At 37.3% G+C, this 21,851-nt stretch overlaps 1 protein-coding gene across 3 annotated transcripts in view; it reads left to right on the top strand.

Moving 5' to 3' along the window:
* plrdgb (PITP-less RdgB-like protein) overlaps positions 1-21,851 on the top strand; it is a 51,578-nt gene that overhangs the window by 7,269 nt on the left and 22,458 nt on the right. For 2 of the 3 annotated variants that reach the window (XM_056731961.1, XM_056731960.1), the window contains exons 2-5: positions 7,797-7,892; positions 13,813-13,917; positions 20,004-20,074; positions 20,157-20,377. In XM_056731961.1, coding sequence (XP_056587939.1) covers positions 7,797-7,892; positions 13,813-13,917; positions 20,004-20,074; positions 20,157-20,377 — 493 coding nt within the window. Of the gene's footprint in view, positions 1-7,796; positions 7,893-13,812; positions 13,918-19,939; positions 20,075-20,156; positions 20,378-21,851 lie in introns of those variants that run through there. The other variant, XM_056731962.1, reaches the window with a different exon arrangement.

Genomic DNA, 21,851 nt, shown 5'->3' with positions numbered 1-21,851 from the left:
GTGTGTGTGTATTTCCCTTATGTTTGTGGTTATCAGCTCTGTGGTAACGCACTCTGTGTCGTCATGTGTCACTGGCGAATAAATAAGATGATTTATGGTGTATATAAACCTCATGTCATCACAGTTCTCATTCTGCTTGTTTTTGAGAAGATCTCTCATGTACACCTGTTGTGAGCAATTGTTCGCCCCTTTCACAGACAATATTAGCTGCAGTTCTGCTTGAGCTGAAGTGGCAGCTTGTTGTCAACATTCATGCTATTCACTTTCTGTTTTAAACTGACGGTCGGATGCATGTTGAAAGCATACAGTTGATTTTTGAGCTGGGTAATAGAATAAACCCCCTTTTTAGGCTTTATATGTGGAACCTGAAACTAAATGGTTGTTGCTGTGAAATTAGGAATTTGATAATGGTAGAGAAGTCGATCTTTGGGTTCACTTTGGAAGGTTACGTTTAATTGCAGAAGCATTTCTAAACAATGTTTCGATTTCATTTGTTTTCAGAGAGAACGCAGACAGCTGATGGAAGCCTGTATTGATTCTATAGATCCATTTAGCAAACACCTCCAGCCTTATTAAACCAGATTAATGCTTGGAATACTTAGCGGCGCAGATGCATAACTAAGGTCCTACTATTCTCTCCTTGTAGTTTGTGAAATGTGCGTTCAAAGGCAGAAGATGAGGTTTATTGGATGGTCAGGTCACTGTTTCGTTTTTCTGGCTTTAATCTTTACCCTGGAAGTATACAGCAATTATCCCAAGAGTCATTTGATGAGCCACCAGTGACAGATGCTTGGCAAAAGCACATCAGTACAGCCACTTCAAGATATTCACTAGAGCGTTCTTCAAACCAACCCTGAGCTCTATTCAGCTTTATTGAAAGATAACTTATTAAAACAGTAGCAAACTTTCCTTATAAGCTATGAATATGTAACTTTATAGTAACTTATCGTCTTCAGCTGGAACGTAGCTTTAAAGAAGCCTTTTTTCACAATCACAGCTGAAGTCTTTGAGGAACTTCTGTTCTTTGGAATCTCTGTCTCTGTTTAACTTTTAGGCTCACTGTTTGCAAATATAATATAGCTGCAAGCATTGAAATTCCCAAGGTTATTAAATCCAGGCTTTTTTTATTCCTGGGCCTACTTCTGTGCAGCGAAGAGAAGATGAATAGCTTCATTATAAGCCTAAACGGAAGGGGAAATGAGCATTTGTGTATATGTGAAGGGCTTTAGAGACAAGAGATTAAACAGCCCAATAACTTTTTTAATAAGATGAGAGAGAGGGAGTTGGTATAGTCAGATGAGATAGCTCTTCAGCAGAAGGGAAATAATTACAACTGTTAATAAATCAACTGTTGATTTATCTGCTCAACATTGGAAAGGTTATGCAAGATTATGCTCAACATTAGTGTAGTAGAGTAGACGGGGCGTGACCGTGGTACGATTCACGTAGGAGATTGGGAGCATATAAAAGGAACGAGCGACCGGACCGTCGAAGAGAGAGGACCGGGCCCGAACTTGTGTTTATATTTTGTATTTATGTTATTTCGCTGGCGGTCGTCCGTGAGGGGCCGCCGGCTGTTATTATTTCTGTTATTAAATGTTTAAGTGTTTGCCGGTTCCCGCCCCCTTCCTTCCATATCTTGAATTTTGTTACAATTTGAAAGATGAAACTACAGTGTCACAGAGTAAACTTGTAGTTGTATATTGTGTATATAATAAAAAATATGAAATATGTAATGACACAATAATTGTATGTTTTTGTAGAAAGTACTGAATCAAAAGGTCACAAGCTTCTTCAGTTACTGAGGATAGGCTACATTCAATAATAAATGAAATTTCGCATGGGGTTGGAAATTCCTGCACAGGCACTTTAATGAGCCTCTCATTAAGATCTCATCATCTTCATCTGGATTAATGGACGGTAATAAGAGTGTAATGTCTCTGAAACACCCAAACGGTATTTCACACCTCTTTAAAGGTGAAGTGTAGTCAGTAAAATGTACCATAATCTTCCAGTGCAATGTATTACTGCTACAGCACCCTAATGCGTTTTTAGTGCACTTTAACTACTTTAGCTACTATTTTTACTACTATACGCAGCATAAAATGGCAAGATGAATTAGAAAATATCTGCAGGTACAATACACCTCTGTTTAAAGGTCTGATGAACTGTGCTTGTTTATTGTTTTATACCGTTATATGAGGTCTACATATGACGTTCGCATGGATTTTACATCCAAAAACATCAAAATCAATAAGTTATAGGCTATATTCTACCCAGGTTTTGAGGCAGGCTCTACAAACACTTGGTTTTAATGGGTGTGCCGCATTGAAGACACTTGGAAGTAAATGCCCAGTGCTTCGATTGGATAGCAGTTTGCGAAGTTAGAGCCTTCTGTGAATTTTGTTGGAGATGTTACATTAGGTTACACATTAGCACCATTGACAGTTTTCGCATGGCATTATATGAAGACCTCCTGTGATTTACAAATTACCTCCCCACATCAGGCGGGATGATTTTACTTAAATTTACAAATTTACCGGATGTGATGGCATGGCTTTGCGTATAGTTTTTATAGCCTATAGTTGCATTGCATTTAATGATATATGACCGTACCTTACAGCATTTGAGACCCTTGATCCTGAACCAGACAAAAGATCACCACGATCGCGGATCTCAAATGTTACGAGGGTTTCCATGATAAACAAACAAATGGGACTACCGATAAGTTATGGATATCACCCAGCACACAAAGGAATACCAAAACACTTCAAAACAGCCATTTACTGTAACCAATGTGAAGTAACTAAAGCATGTACAAGAATAGCTGTAGAATTTGGTGTAAGAATTGATGAGATGGCTGATGTTCCCCAAGTGAGAATATGCAGACCGAGTAATATTATTCACGTTTTCAAAGGATAAGGTAATATCGAGGACAACACCCAGACTTTTGACTTGAGTAGATGGGCAAATTATATAATTATCAACTGAAAGTGAAAAACTATTGTATTTTGACAAATTAGATTTGGTTCCAACGAGGAGAATTTCAGTTTTGTCGGTATTCAGCTTAAGAAAATTACATGAAACCCAGAATTTTATCTCTTCTGAGCAATCCAAAAGAGAGGAAGATGGAATGGTAGAATTTGGCTTAGAAGACAAGTACAGCTGTGTGTCATCAGCTAATGCTATATTTCCTAAACAATGTGGCAAAGGAAATAATAAAGAAAACAGGGCCCAAAACAGAGCCTTGAGGGACACCAGCTGTAACAGATCAAATGTAAAAGTTGTACAAATTGAGTCCGGCCACAGAGGTACGATCTGAACCAACTAAGAGGGATACAAGTAATACCTATAGAGAATAGTCTGTCTAGGAGGATTTGATGGGAGATTGTATCAAAAGTCGTGCTTAGATCATTTAATTTAGGGTCAGCCCCCGGTTTCTTGAGTCTAGGGGGGATAACAGCAACCTTGAAGGAGGAAGGAAACACACCTGGAGTGAGAAACGAGTGTATGACATCGGTTATTATATCAAATAAAGAAGAGGAACAAACTTTACCAAATGGTTAGGTAGTGGATCTAACTGACAGGTAGAAGACTAAAAGTGTTCGAAAAACAACATAACTGATTGGCATCTGGGACTCACGGTGAGTGGCAGTCCTTTGAGTAAAAATGTCTTGTTAATGAGTGAGGTCAGAGGAAAATTACTAGATTGGTTGATGCTCATAGTAACTAACAAAACAATGAGCTACAAAAATCCACAAAAAGCAACAAATGAGCTCTGCTGAATTCATCTTCTGAAAGATGCAAACAGGTATCTGAGGCTTCAGTAGACAAAGCTTAACAAAACTGGACAGAAGACAAAGCTTAAAATGGGGATGGTGGGAGTCCAAATGGCATTCCAGTTAAAAATAAGGAGGATTTCCATCTTTTATGCATGTAATAGCTCATACATAAAATAACGAGATTTCCTGCATCTGTGGGTTAAAAATATGAAATATGTCCCCAGCCACATTACCCCAAGAGTATCTGATCTATTTCTAACACTGGCAGTAGATGACTTTAAAAATGTTTTAATAGGGTTGGAAGAAACGCCTGTAATCTTTAATGGCAGTAGAAAGATTTGGTTCGGGAAGTCTCTGGTGGATCACGTACGTTACTACGACAAGGATGAAAGTTTGAAACATATAGAAAACAACATGCACTTGCTTATTATGTATTCAGTATACAGGCATGAGTCATAGTTGACAACCAAAACAAGCGCATGACATCACAGTTGTTCATCACAAAACAATTTTTTCCTCTAACATGACTTCAGTTGAGGTCAACACAGTGAAGCTGTGAATGAAACAAAGCGTGTCAGCACTGAAAGAGAGTGAGTCACACATGATGGCCACTTTGTTTTCACAATAGGTCATGAAGTACTCAGATGTGAGTAGAGATGCTGGGAAAGATCAGAGATTGAATGAGAAGGTGTGAAACAGATTCAAATACATTTGAGATGAAAGTATTGAAATAATGGAACGTCTCGGCTGATTTGACTTTAGAGAAAAATTCACAGCAGAGGATAAAGCACTTCTCAAGGTCTTTGGGTGAATTGCTTTTCCTCTTGTAGTTTTATTCCGTCACTATAGATGGTTTTAGAAGAGCGGATTGGCCTGTCTCTGCTGCGATGGAGGACCGGCTAAAAGAACATGAGATGAAAATTGAAGGGAGTTTCACTGGCGTTTGATCGCTGTGGTTTTAAGATCCAATTTGAAATGGTCGGCAGAACTTTTCTTATATAGTAAATGGAAAAACAAGCATGACGCAGAACTTTTTAGAAGTGAAGGTCCTGATTTATCTACATCATAAATTGATGTGAACATGTCGAAGTAATCTTTCAAAGGCTGTTTATTTTCACTTTACAGTTCCCAAAATTTGTTTCAGACACATAAATCACGGCCATAATATAATTTAAAAAAACATTTGAGGCAGTCCAGTCCTTTTCTGGATCTCATAAGAAAGAAAAATCACACATGGGATCACATTAATATCTCAATTTTCTCACAAAGATATCAATAGGATTAAATGGAGAAAACATGGTAACTTCAGTTTTCTCTCCTGAGAAAAACACCCAGAAATCTCACAAATGTCCCCATTAGAGCTTCAGAAGTGATCTCAACAGTGTCAGAAACTTTGCTCAGATTTGGCAAGTCTACATTTAAAAGTCAATATTGTTTTGAGATATGGAAGATTATTGAAGAGATTTGTGGGTTCTATGTATAATGCATAATAAAAGTAGTTTTAAAGCATTGTAATGCACCTTTTAATGCATTGTATTGTCTTATAAATAATTATTATTACAGTTAATACATTATAACACTTAGCTATTCATTATTACCCTACACATTTTAAACCCATTAATACCCATTTAAAATGCATTATATATACATGCTTCAAGGAATGGGTTACCGAGATTTCTCTTAAAAGTTATTCAAATCTAGATTATTTTAAACGTATAATTTGCAATTTTATGCATTTTAGCAATTGTGTTTTTAGTCTATATTTTTATTAGAGACATCTGATACACAAAGTCCCCTGTGATGAAAATCAGGTTTACATTGATGTTTATTTGTCTATGTTGTCATGGATTGTCTTGAGAGACAAGACGAGAGGACCCAATTGCAGGCAGACAAGGCAGATGAGGGGTTAACAAGACTTTAATGATAAACATAAAACAGGAACAAAACAAAGACCCACGATGTGGTATGGATACACAAACAGGACGAGAACTAACTGACACTAACTGAACTAAACAGCACTTGATATAAACTAAACTTGAACACTTACTAAGACTGGACAGGAGCTTCGACCAGGTAATACAGGACACGACTTGGCAAAACACACTTAGCATGGGGTATACAAAGTACAGGCTACAAGGTACAACGTACAACGTACAATGAACGAGCACAGGACAATGAACACGAGGAAGCTTTAAAGGGGATACAGACAAAGGATAATTAATGAGGACCAGGTGACAGAGATCAAACACTAGGGGAAAACTAGACGAAAAGGGCAGGAAACACTGACGAGACACGAGAAAGCGCATGACAAGCCAATATAAGGAAAGCCATGTCTTTCTCACACAAAACCCTAAGGCTATGCCATGACTCCGCTCCAAGAACAAGAATAAACATGACATGATAGCGGAATCATGACACTATGTGGTGTTTTATTATGTTTTAAGACAAACCATGTGCAAAATCATCATTTTAAACCATTGAGGAGATTTTCTCCATTATTTCACACGTCAAATGAGGCATCTACCTATAATCATCGGTCCGAGCTCACACGATTGAATGAATGCGGGGACAAATTTGCATATCCATAAATCCGTGATTACTAATTGAAGGGTGTAGAGTTTCTTTCAAGTCATTTTAAGGAATGAATAAGAAATTATAACCACAGGAAAAACTTTTAACTTTGCTATTTTAATGCTTAAAGACAAGTTTTAAGTGATAAAATGATCAAATGCGGTGAGACTTTACTGAGAACTCTCTAGCATTTTTGTATCAGCTATGGTTTGAACTATCCATATCTGTGTTTAAACATTCTGCATGAAATGATTAACATAAAGAATAATGGCCATATTCACAAACATCACACATGTATTTTTATTCAGTAAGCACGGACAGTCTAATTCTGTAGACACGTCTCATGTTTACATTAATTAAACAATTTGTTAAAGAGTGAGCACGACCCGTTCTTCTTTCATCTCTAAACAGCCACTAATGTCTCAACAAGAGTCAAGCAGAATGACACTGCTGTCAGTTGAGTTGTAAAGAGGGAAAATGTGCCAAACCTACAAAGCAGCCAGAAACAACGCAAGCATTAACGGAAAAGTCTTTGCCGGCTTATTGGAGCTCAGCAAAATCCAGCACTGGCTCTCCATGTAGGCGTAGGCGTGCTTTTCCTTTTTAATTAGCTACGTTCAGCTTCAAAGTAGATCTCCCTGGGGAAGATGTTTTGTGGAGAATCGGCTACCAGAGAAAAGTTTAGCAAAAAGAACATCGTTCTTCAGGCTATGCACCATTTTGTCTAATGTTTTCTAAGGACTTTTTGTGCTCCCTTAAGTGACAGGACACAAAGTGGTTGCCAATAACTGCTTAAACAGTCAATTTGCATAACTGTGGTAGGCTGCATTGTAAAATGTAATTGGGATATTGTACTGTCCCAAGAACTCTTTGAAATGTTCAAACCTCAATCCGTAAGTTTTGCCTCAATATCACCATCTCTGTTTGAAACATAAAAGTATAGGTTAATTTGCATATTTACCTTAAAGGGACAGTTCCCCCCAAAATGAAAATGCTGTCATATTTACTCACCCTCTTGTCATTTGACTTTTTTCTTTCGCAGAACACAAAAGAAGATATTTCGGAGAAATGATGACACCCATTCTCTTCTATTTTATAGACACAACACCAATGCAAGTCAATGGGTGCCGTCGGTATTTGTGACCACCATTCTTTAAAATATCTTCTTTTGTGTTCTGCAGAAGAAAGAAAGTCATACAGGTTTGAAATGACAACAGTGTAACTAAATAATGACAACATTTTTGGGTGAACTATCCCTTTAACATGGGTTATATGACCCGACAGCTTAAAATATTATTATAATCTTAACATTACAATGTTACACATATCGGAGTATCAGAGTATCTGTTTATTTTTGACGCAAAAAGTTGTCACAGGCGTCACAAACGTACTTGTTCTGTACTGTGTTCTTATCTTCTAATGTATTGTCATTTTGTTTCCTAGTGCCCTCTCGAAAACACAGCGCATCCCACTGGATATTCCAAAACATTGCGCAGGAATCTGTTGAAAGCTCTGATGAGGAGTTTTTCGATGCAAGAGGTAAGCTGTTATTGCTTTTAAACATTTATTCATGAAAGGCATTGGGTATTCATTGAGCCATATAAAAAAATCTCTTTGAAGGCAACTTTGAGTTTCCGGACATCACACGACTGAAAAAAATCTATCAGTCAATGGAATTACAGTAATTTTCTTTCAGATTGCAAGTTCTTTGTTGTATTTGAATCATATGCCTGTAGAACGGTTTGCAAATCACGATTATAGTGCAAAGTGCAAATATGATTTTGAGCATTCAGCTGGGTTTTTCTGAAGTTTGCACTGTCTGTGTCTACAAAAAAACAGCAGCTGAAATCACTCTTGGAATTAGGACACTGAGAGACTGCCGAGCTGTTGGGTTTACAGTCTCCAGACTTCAAAAGACTCACAGAAATCAGCAGCAATTTGCCAATGTCAAAAATCAAAGATAAATGGAGAAAGAGCATCACTGCAATGATTAAATCCTGAGACTCTAAATGATTTTACGGAAGATATTAATGTATAGGCTACTGCATGTATAATAATTTATAGAACAGTAGCATCTTACAACACACAGAAATCCACATTCACACACAAATCTCAGCATGGGTGTTATGGCCCTTAAGGACAAACTCATTTAAATCAGTTTGCATGCTGAAGCCTTTGCGTCTTTCATCTTTTAGCCTCACTAAAAATCTTTCCGTATGTAATCTCTCTTCTGGTTATAAGGTAGCAGTAAATTGTCTGAGGTTATTTATCTATGAATGCTTCCCTTCCTTATTATCATTAAAGTTGTTTTCAAAGAATATTATCAACATTTTTATAATTTTATCAAATATCATGTCAAGTATTAATTAAAAATTTCAGATCAAATCAGAAATCTCTTGCGCTTCAGGCGAGACACATTCCTCTAAACCCCATCGGATTATGATGAGGTGGGGGGGCTGAAACCCGCTGGTTTTACTTATGCGATATTGGAGTGTTTAATTCCTATTAGGCCGTGTGCAGATTTTAATTTGTAGAAATATTACTTGTTAGTGGGGTGGAGTTTCACGCAGAGTCATGTAAAATGATAAAGCCACACCAGACATCTTAATGACTCGCACACATATGCCGATGTCATCTGTTGTGTCTGTTGGGTGCAAGCCAGCAGGCTCAGTTATTCATGAAGTGTTGTTTTTCAAGGGCCAAGTGCTCTAGCACAACTAGCTTTTGTCTGAATTTTTATGCACAAATTGTTCAAGATTGCTGTGGATGGAGCGGTGAAGTACCTGCAAGAGTGTTTTTGTCTGCAAATTATAAAGTTCAGAATTGTAGAATATGTAAAATGTAAGCGCATATGTAATTTTGCGTCGGGACATACCATACAGATAATGACAGCAATGCTTTATATCCACATTTTTACATCACTTCTTTGTTTTTATATATTTGTCCAGAATGTAACTGTTTGTATTTTTATATTTTATTGCACCAGTATATAGACAGACGCGGATTAAAATTAACGACCATCACAAATTTTAATTGAATTTCTAGTACTGTGTTGAATTTTCTAGTACAGTCCAGTGTCTGTTGAAGTTTAACAAAATCAAACCTGAGGAGTGACATAAAGTCATCCAACAGCAATGTGAAAGACTGACAGCATGAAAAGACACATGAAAAATAAAGGGTTATCACATAAAATACATTTACAAATATTAATGTTGTATTGCTTAAAAGTGACTATGAAATTGTTTTCTTTACAGTATTTGAGGTCCGAAAAATACAGAGCTTCTGTTTTTCCTAACTGTTTCTGCAATAAATGCAAATAGAAACAATCTTTTTATTTGAAATTTGGGAGAAATATTGTGAGTAGTTCACAGAATGAAACCAAAATAACAATGTAACCTAAACGATGTAACATACTGTACAGTACATTCAGAAAAACTGAAAATAACTTTGAAACGGTCTCTATTTTTGCGCGGCTGTATATTGCCCATTTATAAACTGTCTAATATTCTCATAAAACATTGTACTCCATATTCACATTTTAGCAAGCTGGAGAGAGTGAATGAAATTAAAAGTAGTAGCTTTAATAATTTATGTGTGTGGTATTGTCTTGAGAACATCAGAACATCCTTTTTTACTGTAACATTTGTGCATTCTGTGCATTCTCTGCGGTAAGTATACATTATCTGCTTTTAAATTAACATCCTGCTGAATTTCATTTGACCGTTAGCCCAAATATTTAATGAGCCCATCAGTAGAGACCTGAGAAGCAGGGCCACCCATTTGTCTGCATCCTACTGTTATCTCGATAAGATCCCACGGGCACACAGCCCTTGAAGCTCAGCTCATTTATTACCCCAACACCTGTCAGCCTGTGCCAGCAGATATTATGTTAAATAAGGATGCTAGAACTGCTAATTGACTTTCAGTTCCCGGCCAGAAATCGACTGGCATCTCTGCATGATTGTTATGGGGTCCAGTTTCTAGAGCGAAAAGAGATTGTAGTGTTTGACAGCAATAGTTACCTAATTTCACACTCCATGACATTAACTGTTTACATTTTTACGTGAAAAAAACAATAATAATCGCATAACAAACATTTCTGTACGCTATATTTAAAATATATTCATGTGTAGGGGTAAGGTTAGGGGAGGGGCTTCGGTATTGCTTTTTTCTAATAATTGTCTTTTTTTGTTCTTTTCTTCTTTAATTGTTCTTTATATGAATTAGCCGCCTTATAAAATTTGTGAGATCAGGTTGGATGGACTGACCTTGACATGAAACAACTGGCCAATCAGAATCAGTTATTCCACAGCACTGTGTTGTAATTATGTTTCAAGTGTAACTATAAGCTTTTCAGATAACTTTATATCTTTAAAGGGAACCCAGTGTATAGAGAGATGTATGGCTTAATACGTTGTAATAGTCTTGCACCACTAGCATTTGTCATTAGAAACAAATCTTTTTAATTCTTTAAAATAAAAATGTTATACTCATTTTAACCTAAGGAGGCCGCCATTTTCTTTTTCGATGATGTAAAATGGTTGCACACACAGGCAACCAAACTGAACTGAACGCAATGATCAGCTCTTCAGTAGATATAAGGTGGTGTAGTTTACACACCCCTTGCAGAATCTGGAAAATGCTGAAACGTTTGGAAAAGTAAGAGGATGTTTGAAAATGAAGCTTTATTTTTATATTTTGTCCTGCCCTGAGCAAGTTATTTCGCTAAAGAAATGTTAACATAAAGTTCACGCTAAAGAATAATAACAGAATTTCTAAAAACAGATCAGTGCAAAAGTTTAGACGCCCCTGATTCTTGATACTGTACGATGTTACTTAAACAATCAATGACAGTTTTTATGTTTAGTCATAATTGTTTAAGGGTTTCTTGTTTGTCATAAGTCATTAGACTGTCAACTGATCTTTAGAAGAATTATTCAGGTCCTCCACAATCTTTGCTTTTTCAGCATTTCTGGATATTTGACTCATGTCCAGCAGTAACTGTATGATGTTGAGAGTCATCTTTTTACATTGAGGACGACTCAAGAGACTCAAACACAACTATTACAATAGATAGAAACATTCAGTGATGCCCACAAAGTCAACACCATTCATTTTTAGTCAGGTGGGTGTAAACCTCTGAAAATGGTTTTGATGTAAAAAATTATATATTTCATTTCCTGTAAAACATTTATGTATTTTTAAATCTTATGAAGGACAATAGTAAATGAAAAAAATAACAATTTACACCAAAACCATTTTCAGAGGTTTTACACCCACCTGACTTTAAATGAATGGTGTTGACTTTGACTGTTATATATGGAACATTTGTGTGCTTCGCTGTAGCGAAAGAGAGCAGGTTTAGATTGCAACTATTTGACGTCACGGACTTTGACACAAAATAATGGCAGCCTCTGAATAAAAATATTTTTTCAAAGTGTATGAATATTGTTACAGTAACACTGTTTTTTAATTTCACATGTATAAAGTCAACGCCATTGTTATAAAACTAAGCCATACCTCTCTCTATACTCAAGGTTCCTTTTAAGAAGTCCTCCACAAAACAGTAAAAGCAATATCTAATGTTCGTCAGATTATATTTGTCAAATACATAATGTATGGTTTAGTGCTGGCAGAAATTGGACTGCGTTCTCTCATTAGCATGCTGCTGCGGTTTGCTTCTGTAGCAAGAACGATTTTTTCGGCTTGTTTTGCTTTCTCAGTTTCTCGCCAGAGTTCGTTTAATTTCCTCTCTTTTTCGGCTATGGTCTCTGTCTCTCCCTTTCATTTGCCACTGGTTTCTCTCAGATATCAATACTCCAAACAAGTTTTCGCCGAATTGTTCTTGTCCCACCTGTCAATTGCAATTTTGTATGAAAGACTTGACATGATAACATGGTTTCAGAGTTTCTAAAGAATGCTGTTGGTTTGTGTTGCAGATGCTCTTGTGGTCTTTCTGCGTTCATGTTTTCCATGCTTTTCTGGTGTTATATGCAAATACATGTACACATGAACACACAGACCCCCACTCGAGCTTTGTTTTGGTTTTCTCCTCAAATGCCCTTTTCCACACAAACACACACAGTCTGCCCCATGGACAAAATCATTTAGCATCTATAAACAGTCATATATCTGCCTTTGGAAGTTTCTGGTCTCTCTTCATTAATAGTACACAAACTGTGGATTAATACAGTATGTTCATTTATCATTTAGTAACTGTGTACATCACATACTCTCCATGTTCTCTCTTTTTTTGAATATTTGGTGTGTTGGAAATAAAAGCCATTCATTCTAAAATGAGTAATCTTCTAATTGGCCGTTATAAATTTGGTTAATGTAATTGTCGCAGATGTGAGTGAATGGCCTCTTGCAGAAGACACTTGATTGACTGATCTGAACAAAATAGTTTGCAGACTTATTTATTTAAACTGTTAGAGAAGACAGAGTTCATCCTTTGAAACAGGCTAATCTGCAACTGGAAGAAAACAAGAGGAGAGTGATTCATCTTCATTAGTTTCTTATCATCTTGTTCCCCAGCCTCTTCTTCATCCTCTCTCCGCTATCACACTGGTTTATTTTTGGCTCCAACCAAGGATTTTTTTGCCCTTAAGTCTTTCGGTGTTGTACTCTGCTTTTTAAACGATTCCCCCAGAGCATTTTTCTTTCAGTTTTAAGTGCACTGAAGAGAGGACCTAGAAATAGTTCCTTTCTTATTTAATACTGATATTCCTGTTTTCCTGTAATGAATTTCTATACCTATTGGCCTTAAAGGCAAAATCTCAACTTGAAATGTTTGTGAATAGTGGTTGTCAAAACAGATGCAAAAATGATTTCCATGAATAATAAACGCTGCTTATTTTCAACAAACGGTTAAAGGGCCATATTAACACTACAAATATTCAAGGTTTGAAACATTACATTGGTTTTGTTATTTCTAAACAGTTTTCATTTTCTGCATTCTACATTTTTATTTGGAATTTGGGAGAAATGTTGTCAGTAGTTCACATGAAATAAAAATGATAATTTGAACTAAACACATACATACAAGCAGTAAAATCATAAAAGCTCAAAACAATTTTGTATTGGTCTTATTATGTTTCCAGTGCTATATAATTTAATATTGTCCTAATATTAATAACCAGTAAAATAATTGATTACCAATAAAAAGCTAATATTAAAATGTATTAATGATTGAAATTAGTTTCAAAACATAATACATTTAATATCCATTCAACATATGTCTACATTTTGACATGATATGGATTCTTGATATACATTCAAGCAGGTCAGGTTTTTGTTGAGACAGTCCATTTTGGGGTGGAATGGGGGTGAAAGACATTCTTGTCATATTTTGATTCTCTATATGCTAGGTTTATTTTACAATTGTGTTTAAAATGCAAAAAGACCATGAAGGCCGATCAATGTATTAAACAGTCTCATGTCTCATACTGGTGTGTAGATGTTATGGAGGGGAAGGCGGCCATACTTCTGGGAATGAGCCAGTGGAACTCCAATGACCTGGTGGAGCAGATTGAGACGCTGGGACACCTGGACTACTCAAGAGGTATGTACATAGATCTCACACAAGTATCCTCCAAAGCTCTGTTTATTTGAAGTTATAATACATTAAGATCTTAAAGGGATAATAAACAGGCTTCCAGTCTTTATCTTAAGATAATTCCTGAAAGGGTGAACATGACCTGACAGAAAGACAATTATCTTCCTGAAGGGGTTTATTCTGTATTACGTTTACCTAAGTACATGCTGCATACCAAATAATTGAGTTGAAACCACTGAATGCTCTGAGAGAAAATAAACTAGCACATGATACAGAATAGTGGTTTTTGAGTTGGGGATTTTACAATTTAGCATTCAGCTCCATGTATTTCAGTGTGGTAAACCATTATAATGTATCAATGAGATCATGTGTTTTATTTCTTTATATTATTTAAAGACATAACTATAAATGTATTACAACTGTGGTTACAATTACAGTATTCAAAGAACAAAAATAGTCTAAAAGTTTTATTAAAGGGCATAATTATCCATTACAGTTACTTTTCTGAGTTATCGTGTGCATGTCAAATTATACTTTGTCCAATCTCAACAGCATTTTTTTGTTTGACAGAGCAGTTTGTTTCAGCAAATTGACCAGCTTAAAGTAAAGAAATTTAGTCATCAAAATCGTGAAAAAATGAGCTGTACTCTATGACCTCAAACGCTGGGGGCGTGTCTGCTGTCTGAGCTGAAGCCACGCCCACTCGGGTCTCTCAACATGAGTCCCCAGTATATGTGAAGAGTTTCACGGGACGATTTGAGTTCAAACACAGGTGATATTCGTCAATACAGAATCACTGAAGCGTGTGGCGATCACGCGCAGTGACCACCTTCCTTTCATTTGCGTTACTCTCCTCTGTCCATACGTGTGCGTTACCGTTCGCTTGTTGTTTGGCCGGAGATTTGTTTATTTGTGCAGAGCGAGAGTGTGAAGAGAGCCTGAAAGCGTGTGCATGAGAGTTGGCAACCCTGACCTCGTGATTGACCAGACCACTCATGCTAAGGCACTCTAGTGTTCACTCCATGCAATGCTCGCACGCTCCATTGCATCATCGAGCCTCCATTTTAGCTCCGCCCCCAAAAATCGTGAATTGGTGAAAAACTGTTTAACGCTTTAACTGTACAGTTCATTACTACTTTACATACTTCAGAGTCTTTGTAATTTTAATTAGCAATACATTACTAACATTTATCATGTGTTTAGAAACAATTATCAGAATTCTCTTTACACGGACTTTAACACAGCAACCAATGGCAAGCGTTTATCTAAGACTATCCGTTTGATGGTCCAATGGGTGTCTGAGATTGCGAAAACCACATTTATTTCTAAGTCAAACGCTGTTATAAACAAATTACAGATGCATTTTCCACAGTACACAGTCTGGGCACAGCGGCTGATGCGGTGTATTCATATTACGAGCGTTTGTTGACAAGTAAAATTGGAGTGAAAGCCAAGCAGAATCTCAGTACCGCTCCTCCCTAATTAGTTTAGTGTACCCTAAACAGCAATTTCCACGGCACACACTCGTGTTTGTTGTGGAAATGAATGTAGGGAAGTTCAGCAGAGGGAAAATCCACATTGACTAATGCAACTACAAATCCTGTTTTACTTCTTATACACTCTCTAAGTCTTATTAGTACCACAGGACGGACACAGTGAATTAGTTAGATGAGAAAGCACATATTTAACTCCTGACTCTCTAATAGTGCACAGAAGATTTAGAGTTCTTGTAACACAGCATGACAGCTACTTTCAAATGAGGAGAAATAGGCGACTCACTTTTGCCACTTATTCGAGAAAAATGTGTTTCATTAAAGCGTGAAACAGTTGTGCTGAAGGAGCGATGGGGCTCATAAATGTGGCAGTTTGATAGGGAAAAAGCATCAGTTCTTCAACCATATTTGCTTCAGGTTGCTCAAGATGTGATATAATCCGGGTTTTGCGAACGATTCTGTATTCGCCCTGGTATAAAAATAGTCTCAACGCAATCGCAATGGTTTTTCACACAGCTCAGATATATGCTGGGATTCAAGGATATCTTTAAAAATCTGAAAGTTAATATCATGTGAATTTGGTCATTTTGGGTTCTGTTATGGTACGGTCACATTTTAGAGAAAGAAGGAGAGAGAGAGGATTATCTCAAACAGTTATCCATTTTCATTTCACAGTTAATGAATCTAGAATAGATATACTTATTTATCATCAATGCTGGATTTTAACATAACCCTGAAATGTTTCATTTAGAATAAAAACAACCACATTTCCAGTGACAGCTCTGAATTTAGAGTGAATTTAATACAAACCCGATTCCAAAAAGGTTGGGACACTGTACAAATTGTGAGTAAAAAGGAATGGAATAATTTACAAATCTCATAAACTAACATTTTATTCACAATAGAATATAGATAACATATCAAATGTTGAAAGTGAGACATTTTGAAATGTCATGCCAAATATGGGCCGGAAAAGTTAAATGTACATATAAGGAACAGCTAGAGGACCAATTTGGAAATCATAACATGGGCTCAGGAATACTTCCAGAAGACATTGTCGGTGATCACAATCCCAGTGCCATTTGCCGTTGCCGGCTAAAACTCCATATGGCTAAAAGTCATATCTAAACATGATCCAGAAGCGCAGGCGTTTTCCCATGAAATTTAAAATTAACTTATTTTCCCCTTAAAATGATACATTTTCTCAGTTTAAACATTTGATATGTCATCTATGTTTTATTCTGAATAAAATATTGAAATTTGAAACGTCCACATCATTGCATTCTGTTTTTATTCACAATTTGTACAGTGTCCCAACTTTTTTGGAATCAGGTTTGTAGATATGCAGTGAATGACCTCACCTTTGAAACCCTCAACAAACTAAAGCAGTCAAGACATAGCCACCATTCCATTGCATTATACTGTGAATTGAAATGCACCTGAGCACAGCAAGCTTGAGAAAACACCTGTGACCTTACGCTTATGAAACACAGAGTGAATGTGGGAGCAAGACATGAGAATCTGTGGATCATACAGTATATATGCTGGCAAATAAAGAGAATAATGTGAAGCTAAATATGTCAATAGACTTACTAGACTAAACGTTATTACAAATTTTCAGAGATAAATGCATGTGTATTATTTAGCTTCATCATTCCGATGGAAAATATGTGTCATTTCGTTGTGTCAGTGTGTGTGTGTGGTAACGTGTGTGCACATGTTTTTTTCCTCAGCATGGAATATGCGTGCGTGTGTTTGTGCGTATGTGTTCGTGAATAATTCAGTAAGTGTCCTTACCAATCAATGTCTTATAAATAACTCTGATCTTCTGTGTTACTGTTATTAGTTGGATTATTTTATAAATGAATGATAATTTCTCTGTGATTTACATTATCAGTGAGATATACATGTAGAATAAGTTTGCTTCTTGTTTAGAGAACAATATTTGATAATTTTAATTGTTCAAGTGATTAAAGTGTCAGAGTGTTTATCTAAATTCAGACTTATTTCTATTGCTCTTATTGAAATGTTTTTTTTTTGAAAGCGGTTTTACAATAGATACAGATTAATACAGATGGTAGTGAGTAATGACAAAAGCAAATAAACAGGAGATACAGTATATTTAACCATTCATAGTGCTGTTGAAAAGAAATGAACGAAAATTCTGCAGAAGAAAGAAAGTCACACAGGTTTGAAATGTCAAGACAATCAAGTAGATGATGAAAAGATTTTCATTTTGGAGGAAACTATAATTTTAAGCATTTAAGATGAAAAAAGGAGAACTATGTGTAATACAAAAAGTATCTAAGAATATAATCGGTTTCAGAACAGAATGATGACAAAATTGATGATACCGTATCCGGTAACTAACATAACCTTGGTTCCCTGAGATACCAGAACGAGTACTGCGTAGCAGGACGCTATGGGAAAACTCCTTTTTCTCAGATGACTGAAGCTTTTTAATACTGCACGGCCATTGGTAAAACTTTGAACCAATGGCAGGGCATCTGCACAGACCTATAGCGATGGAGACCGCCAAACTGGGTGGGGCTTATGGCTATATAAGCAGGCACATCGGCGTAGGGTCCTCAGATTACTTCGACTGAAGCAACTACCAGGCAGCTTGTAACCACGGCCAGGAATGCATTACTCGTTCCCGTATCTAAGGGTACTGAGGTTACTTTAGTAACCGAGTATGTTCCCTATCGATACTTCACTCGTAGCGCGTAGCAGGAGGCTATGGGAAACCAGTATAATCCTGCCGTGCTACAAGTGGAACGATAAACACAATTTACCGCAGAAGCATGGGTCGGGGGCCAAGTATGAAGCAGGGGAGCCCTGCAGAAGCAGATAGGGCCAAGCTAAGAGGTGGCCCAGTCAGTAATTGTCCCAATGATAGAGCATTTGGTGCCAGTGCGGATGGAAAGAAACTGTTAGTCCGGTGACCTTAAGTGAGCCCTGCAAGGGTGGGATGTCAGACTATAGAATCCGGTAAAGGTGGAAGGCGAAGCCCAGCAGGCTGCCACACAAATCTCCGCTATGGACACACCGCTAGACCAAGCCCAGGAAGAGGCGATTCGTCTAGTGGGCATAGTGGGCTTTACTTCCGGTTGGGCATAGAAGGCCTAAGGAAGAATATGCTAGCGTAATTGCCTCAACTATCCATTTTGAAAGTCTCTGCTTCGTGACTGGGGACCCATTAGTGTGGTCACTGAAGCGAAAAAAGAGCTGCTCCGACAGCCTGAAGTGGGTGTAACGCTCAATATAAACCTTCAGTGCTCTGATGGGGCAGATCAGGTTCAGAGCGCCACTACCTGTGCTCTAAACGGGGTAGAGAGCACCTTAGGTACATAACCATGTCTTGGTTTGAGAATGACTCACTAGGCTAGTTATGCAGACTTGGTCCACGCAGAGACATAGGCGTCCGAGACAGCAAGCGTGTTGCGGAACTCCCGGTTTCAGCCAGTACTGAAGCTGCCACATGTGAAGGATGGCTGAATGCAGTACTGGAGACACGGAGGCCATGAGACCAAGTATCTTCTGAGGGGGATGAAGTCCCTAGTTTGAAGATGGCTGCGAGCTGCCGAATACCCAGTGCACATTCCGGCACAATTCTAGCTGTCATTCAGTTCGAATTGAAAACTGCTCCCAGGAACGAGATCCGTTGGCTGGGAGACAGAGCACTCTTGGCGAAGTTGATCCTGAGCCCAAGGCATTCTAAATGGCTGAGGAGGAGGGACCTGTGGGACAGTAGCTTGTCCACTGACTGTGCTAGAACGAGCCAATCGACAATGTAGTTCAGAAGGCGGATTTCACAGAAATCCTCCGGTGCTTTTTAAAAAGGCTAAATAATGGGCCAATCACAATATTAGTTGAGAACTTTAAAAGGGCAATTTAGCTGCAGCTCTGCATCGATTCAAATAAATTTTGTCCTCAAAAGAGGCAGTTTTCCTACATTTTAGTCCTAAAAAAATCTGATCAGGGAGGAGAAACAATAAAACTTAAAGCAGGTGTCGCATTCAAAAAAACGGTTTATACAATTATTTGTTTAGGTTTTTATAGTAAAAGAAACATAAAGTGGTTACTGTATATATAAATGTATTTTATTTTGAAGTGCAAATTGTTATTTTAGAACAAACTCATTTTTTGTTTATTATTGTCTAAAAATGTTTTGCTGTATCTTAATATTAAAGCACTGCTTAAAACCTAACAGGGTTGTATTTAAGTGCTGTCAAACGATTAATTGTGATGCTATGCATAATAATTTTAAATTTATAAACACATACATGTAAATATATTTAGGAAATATTTACGTATATTTATTTATATTTAACAATAATTTAAATAATATAATTGTATGTGTTTGTGTTTGTGTTTATAAACACAAAATTAGTACACACATACACAGACATATATTATTTAAACGCAAAATTTTATTTTGGATTCAAATAATTGCGAATAATCGTTTGACAGCCCTAGTATTTACACAACAATATTTAAGCTTTAATTATATAAGATATGTTCGATCGTGTCAGTTTTCTTTCAGGTCCCCCAAGTTCAGTATCTCGTTCTTTCTTTCCTTATCTCATTCACAACTAGAGAACCTCTATAGACTGCGACACCCGCGCTGCGCCCCACAGAGCAGTGTGGATGGTCTGGAAGACATGGAGGTAAGTCTCTGCTATCCTGCTTCGAATGATTGTCTCACTATCACTATCTTCTACTTCATCTCCTTCTCTCACTCTCCCGCAGAAGAAGTGCAGAACACAACTGCTCATCTTGGTGATTCATGGAGGTCACATCTTGGATTCGGGAGGCGGCGACCCTGGCGGGAAGGCGGGCGACGCTGCCACCATGGCGTCAGTGTTGGAGCGTGTGGCGCGGGCTCACTTCCAGGCCACCGCTGACAGCATGCTGGTCAGACTGGTGCCCTGCCCATCGGTGTGCTCTGATGCATTCTCCCTGGTCTCAAAGTAAGAGGGAAAAACAACTGTTAGGGCGAGATATGCTAATTATTACTCATAATTATGCTAAATCAGTCATGCTAGCAAAGTGACTAATTTATCATTTAAAAACACATGAACCTCTCAACCTTGTATGGGCGATATATTCATATTTTTTAGAATTACACACTTTAACTTAAGTACCTTCTCATTTGAAAAAGTTTTGACTTTAAATAAATAAGTACTTATTATTGATAGTAATAGTACTTTTAAAAATATATTTAAAATAACGTACACTGACATGAGGACTTCTTCCCATGTCTTACTCACCCTCAAGGCTTCCTATTTATATGACTTTCTTCTTTTAGAATAATGCAGTTGTAGATGTAACACCTCCATGGGGTTGATTAAGGCCTTCTGAAACGAATCAATGCGTTTGTTTAAAAGAAACATCCATATTTACGATGTTATTTATGCAAATGTCTTACTTCCGTTAGGCCCAGCTTCAGATATGAGATGAAAGACTTGCAAATGCATCTTTGTATTCCCGCAAGAGTTTGCAAACAGCAGAACATTCATCACAGGTCCTGTTTGATAATCCCGCACACGCAGTAATGAAAAGAACACCCGACATCCTACAGCAGCAGTAATTGAATTCGGTACCCGACCCCTACCCTATTTTGACAAAAATGATGCGACCCGCATTACATCTAATGTAGACAAACCATTTATTTTCTCACGCTACAAGCAACAAATATTAGGAATTCCTGGTTAACGCATTTTTAAACATGTAGTACCTTAAAATTGCAGAGTTTCGGGAGAGACAACCAGGAGTGAATCCAAAATATTGTTAGCTAATAGTAGCTATTCTATGTTTGATTAGTGATCTATGAAATGTGTATTGTTCAATGTGATATTAACAATAGTTTCCCTTACCTTTTTTCTGTGAAATTATACCAATTTTTAGTTGATAAAAAATACATATAAAAAATACGGGTCGCAAAAGGATAAAATCTAAGCACACTCTTTAGAAAAAAGAATCAATTACTCTCCCTACATAAATTATTAAAAAAACACCAAAGAAATCTGTATTCTAGAGTCTTAGACCTTTCCAGTGATATATAGTTATGTTTCGATTAGAATTTACTTGCACAATATTGAGGCAAACTGAGGTGTCCCGTATACGGAACGGGTTACAGTTATCCCTTGGGTGAATGTGGCTGCCTGTTATATAATATATGTAGCATGGTGTTGCATTCATGCCACATGGAGTCAATAGGCCCTTTTTTCATGATCTAAGCGCATGGCGCAAGTCCACACAGGGTGTTTCCGAATTCACTTTTGCTAGTTTAACGACGGAAAAATGGTCGGCATTTCTAATCCGGCCACATGGTCTAAACTGGTTGCCCCAATTCTCGGTGTGTCTTGGGCGTAACATGCAGTAAACCAATCAGAGTCTCATCTCTCATTACTTTTAAGAGCCAGTTGCGCTCGCGCCATGGCG

The sequence above is a fragment of the Triplophysa dalaica genome, chromosome 19, assembly GCF_015846415.1.
Source record: "Triplophysa dalaica isolate WHDGS20190420 chromosome 19, ASM1584641v1, whole genome shotgun sequence".
NCBI lineage: Eukaryota > Metazoa > Chordata > Actinopteri > Cypriniformes > Nemacheilidae > Triplophysa > Triplophysa dalaica.
This window is presented reverse-complemented; position numbering and strand designations above follow the sequence as displayed.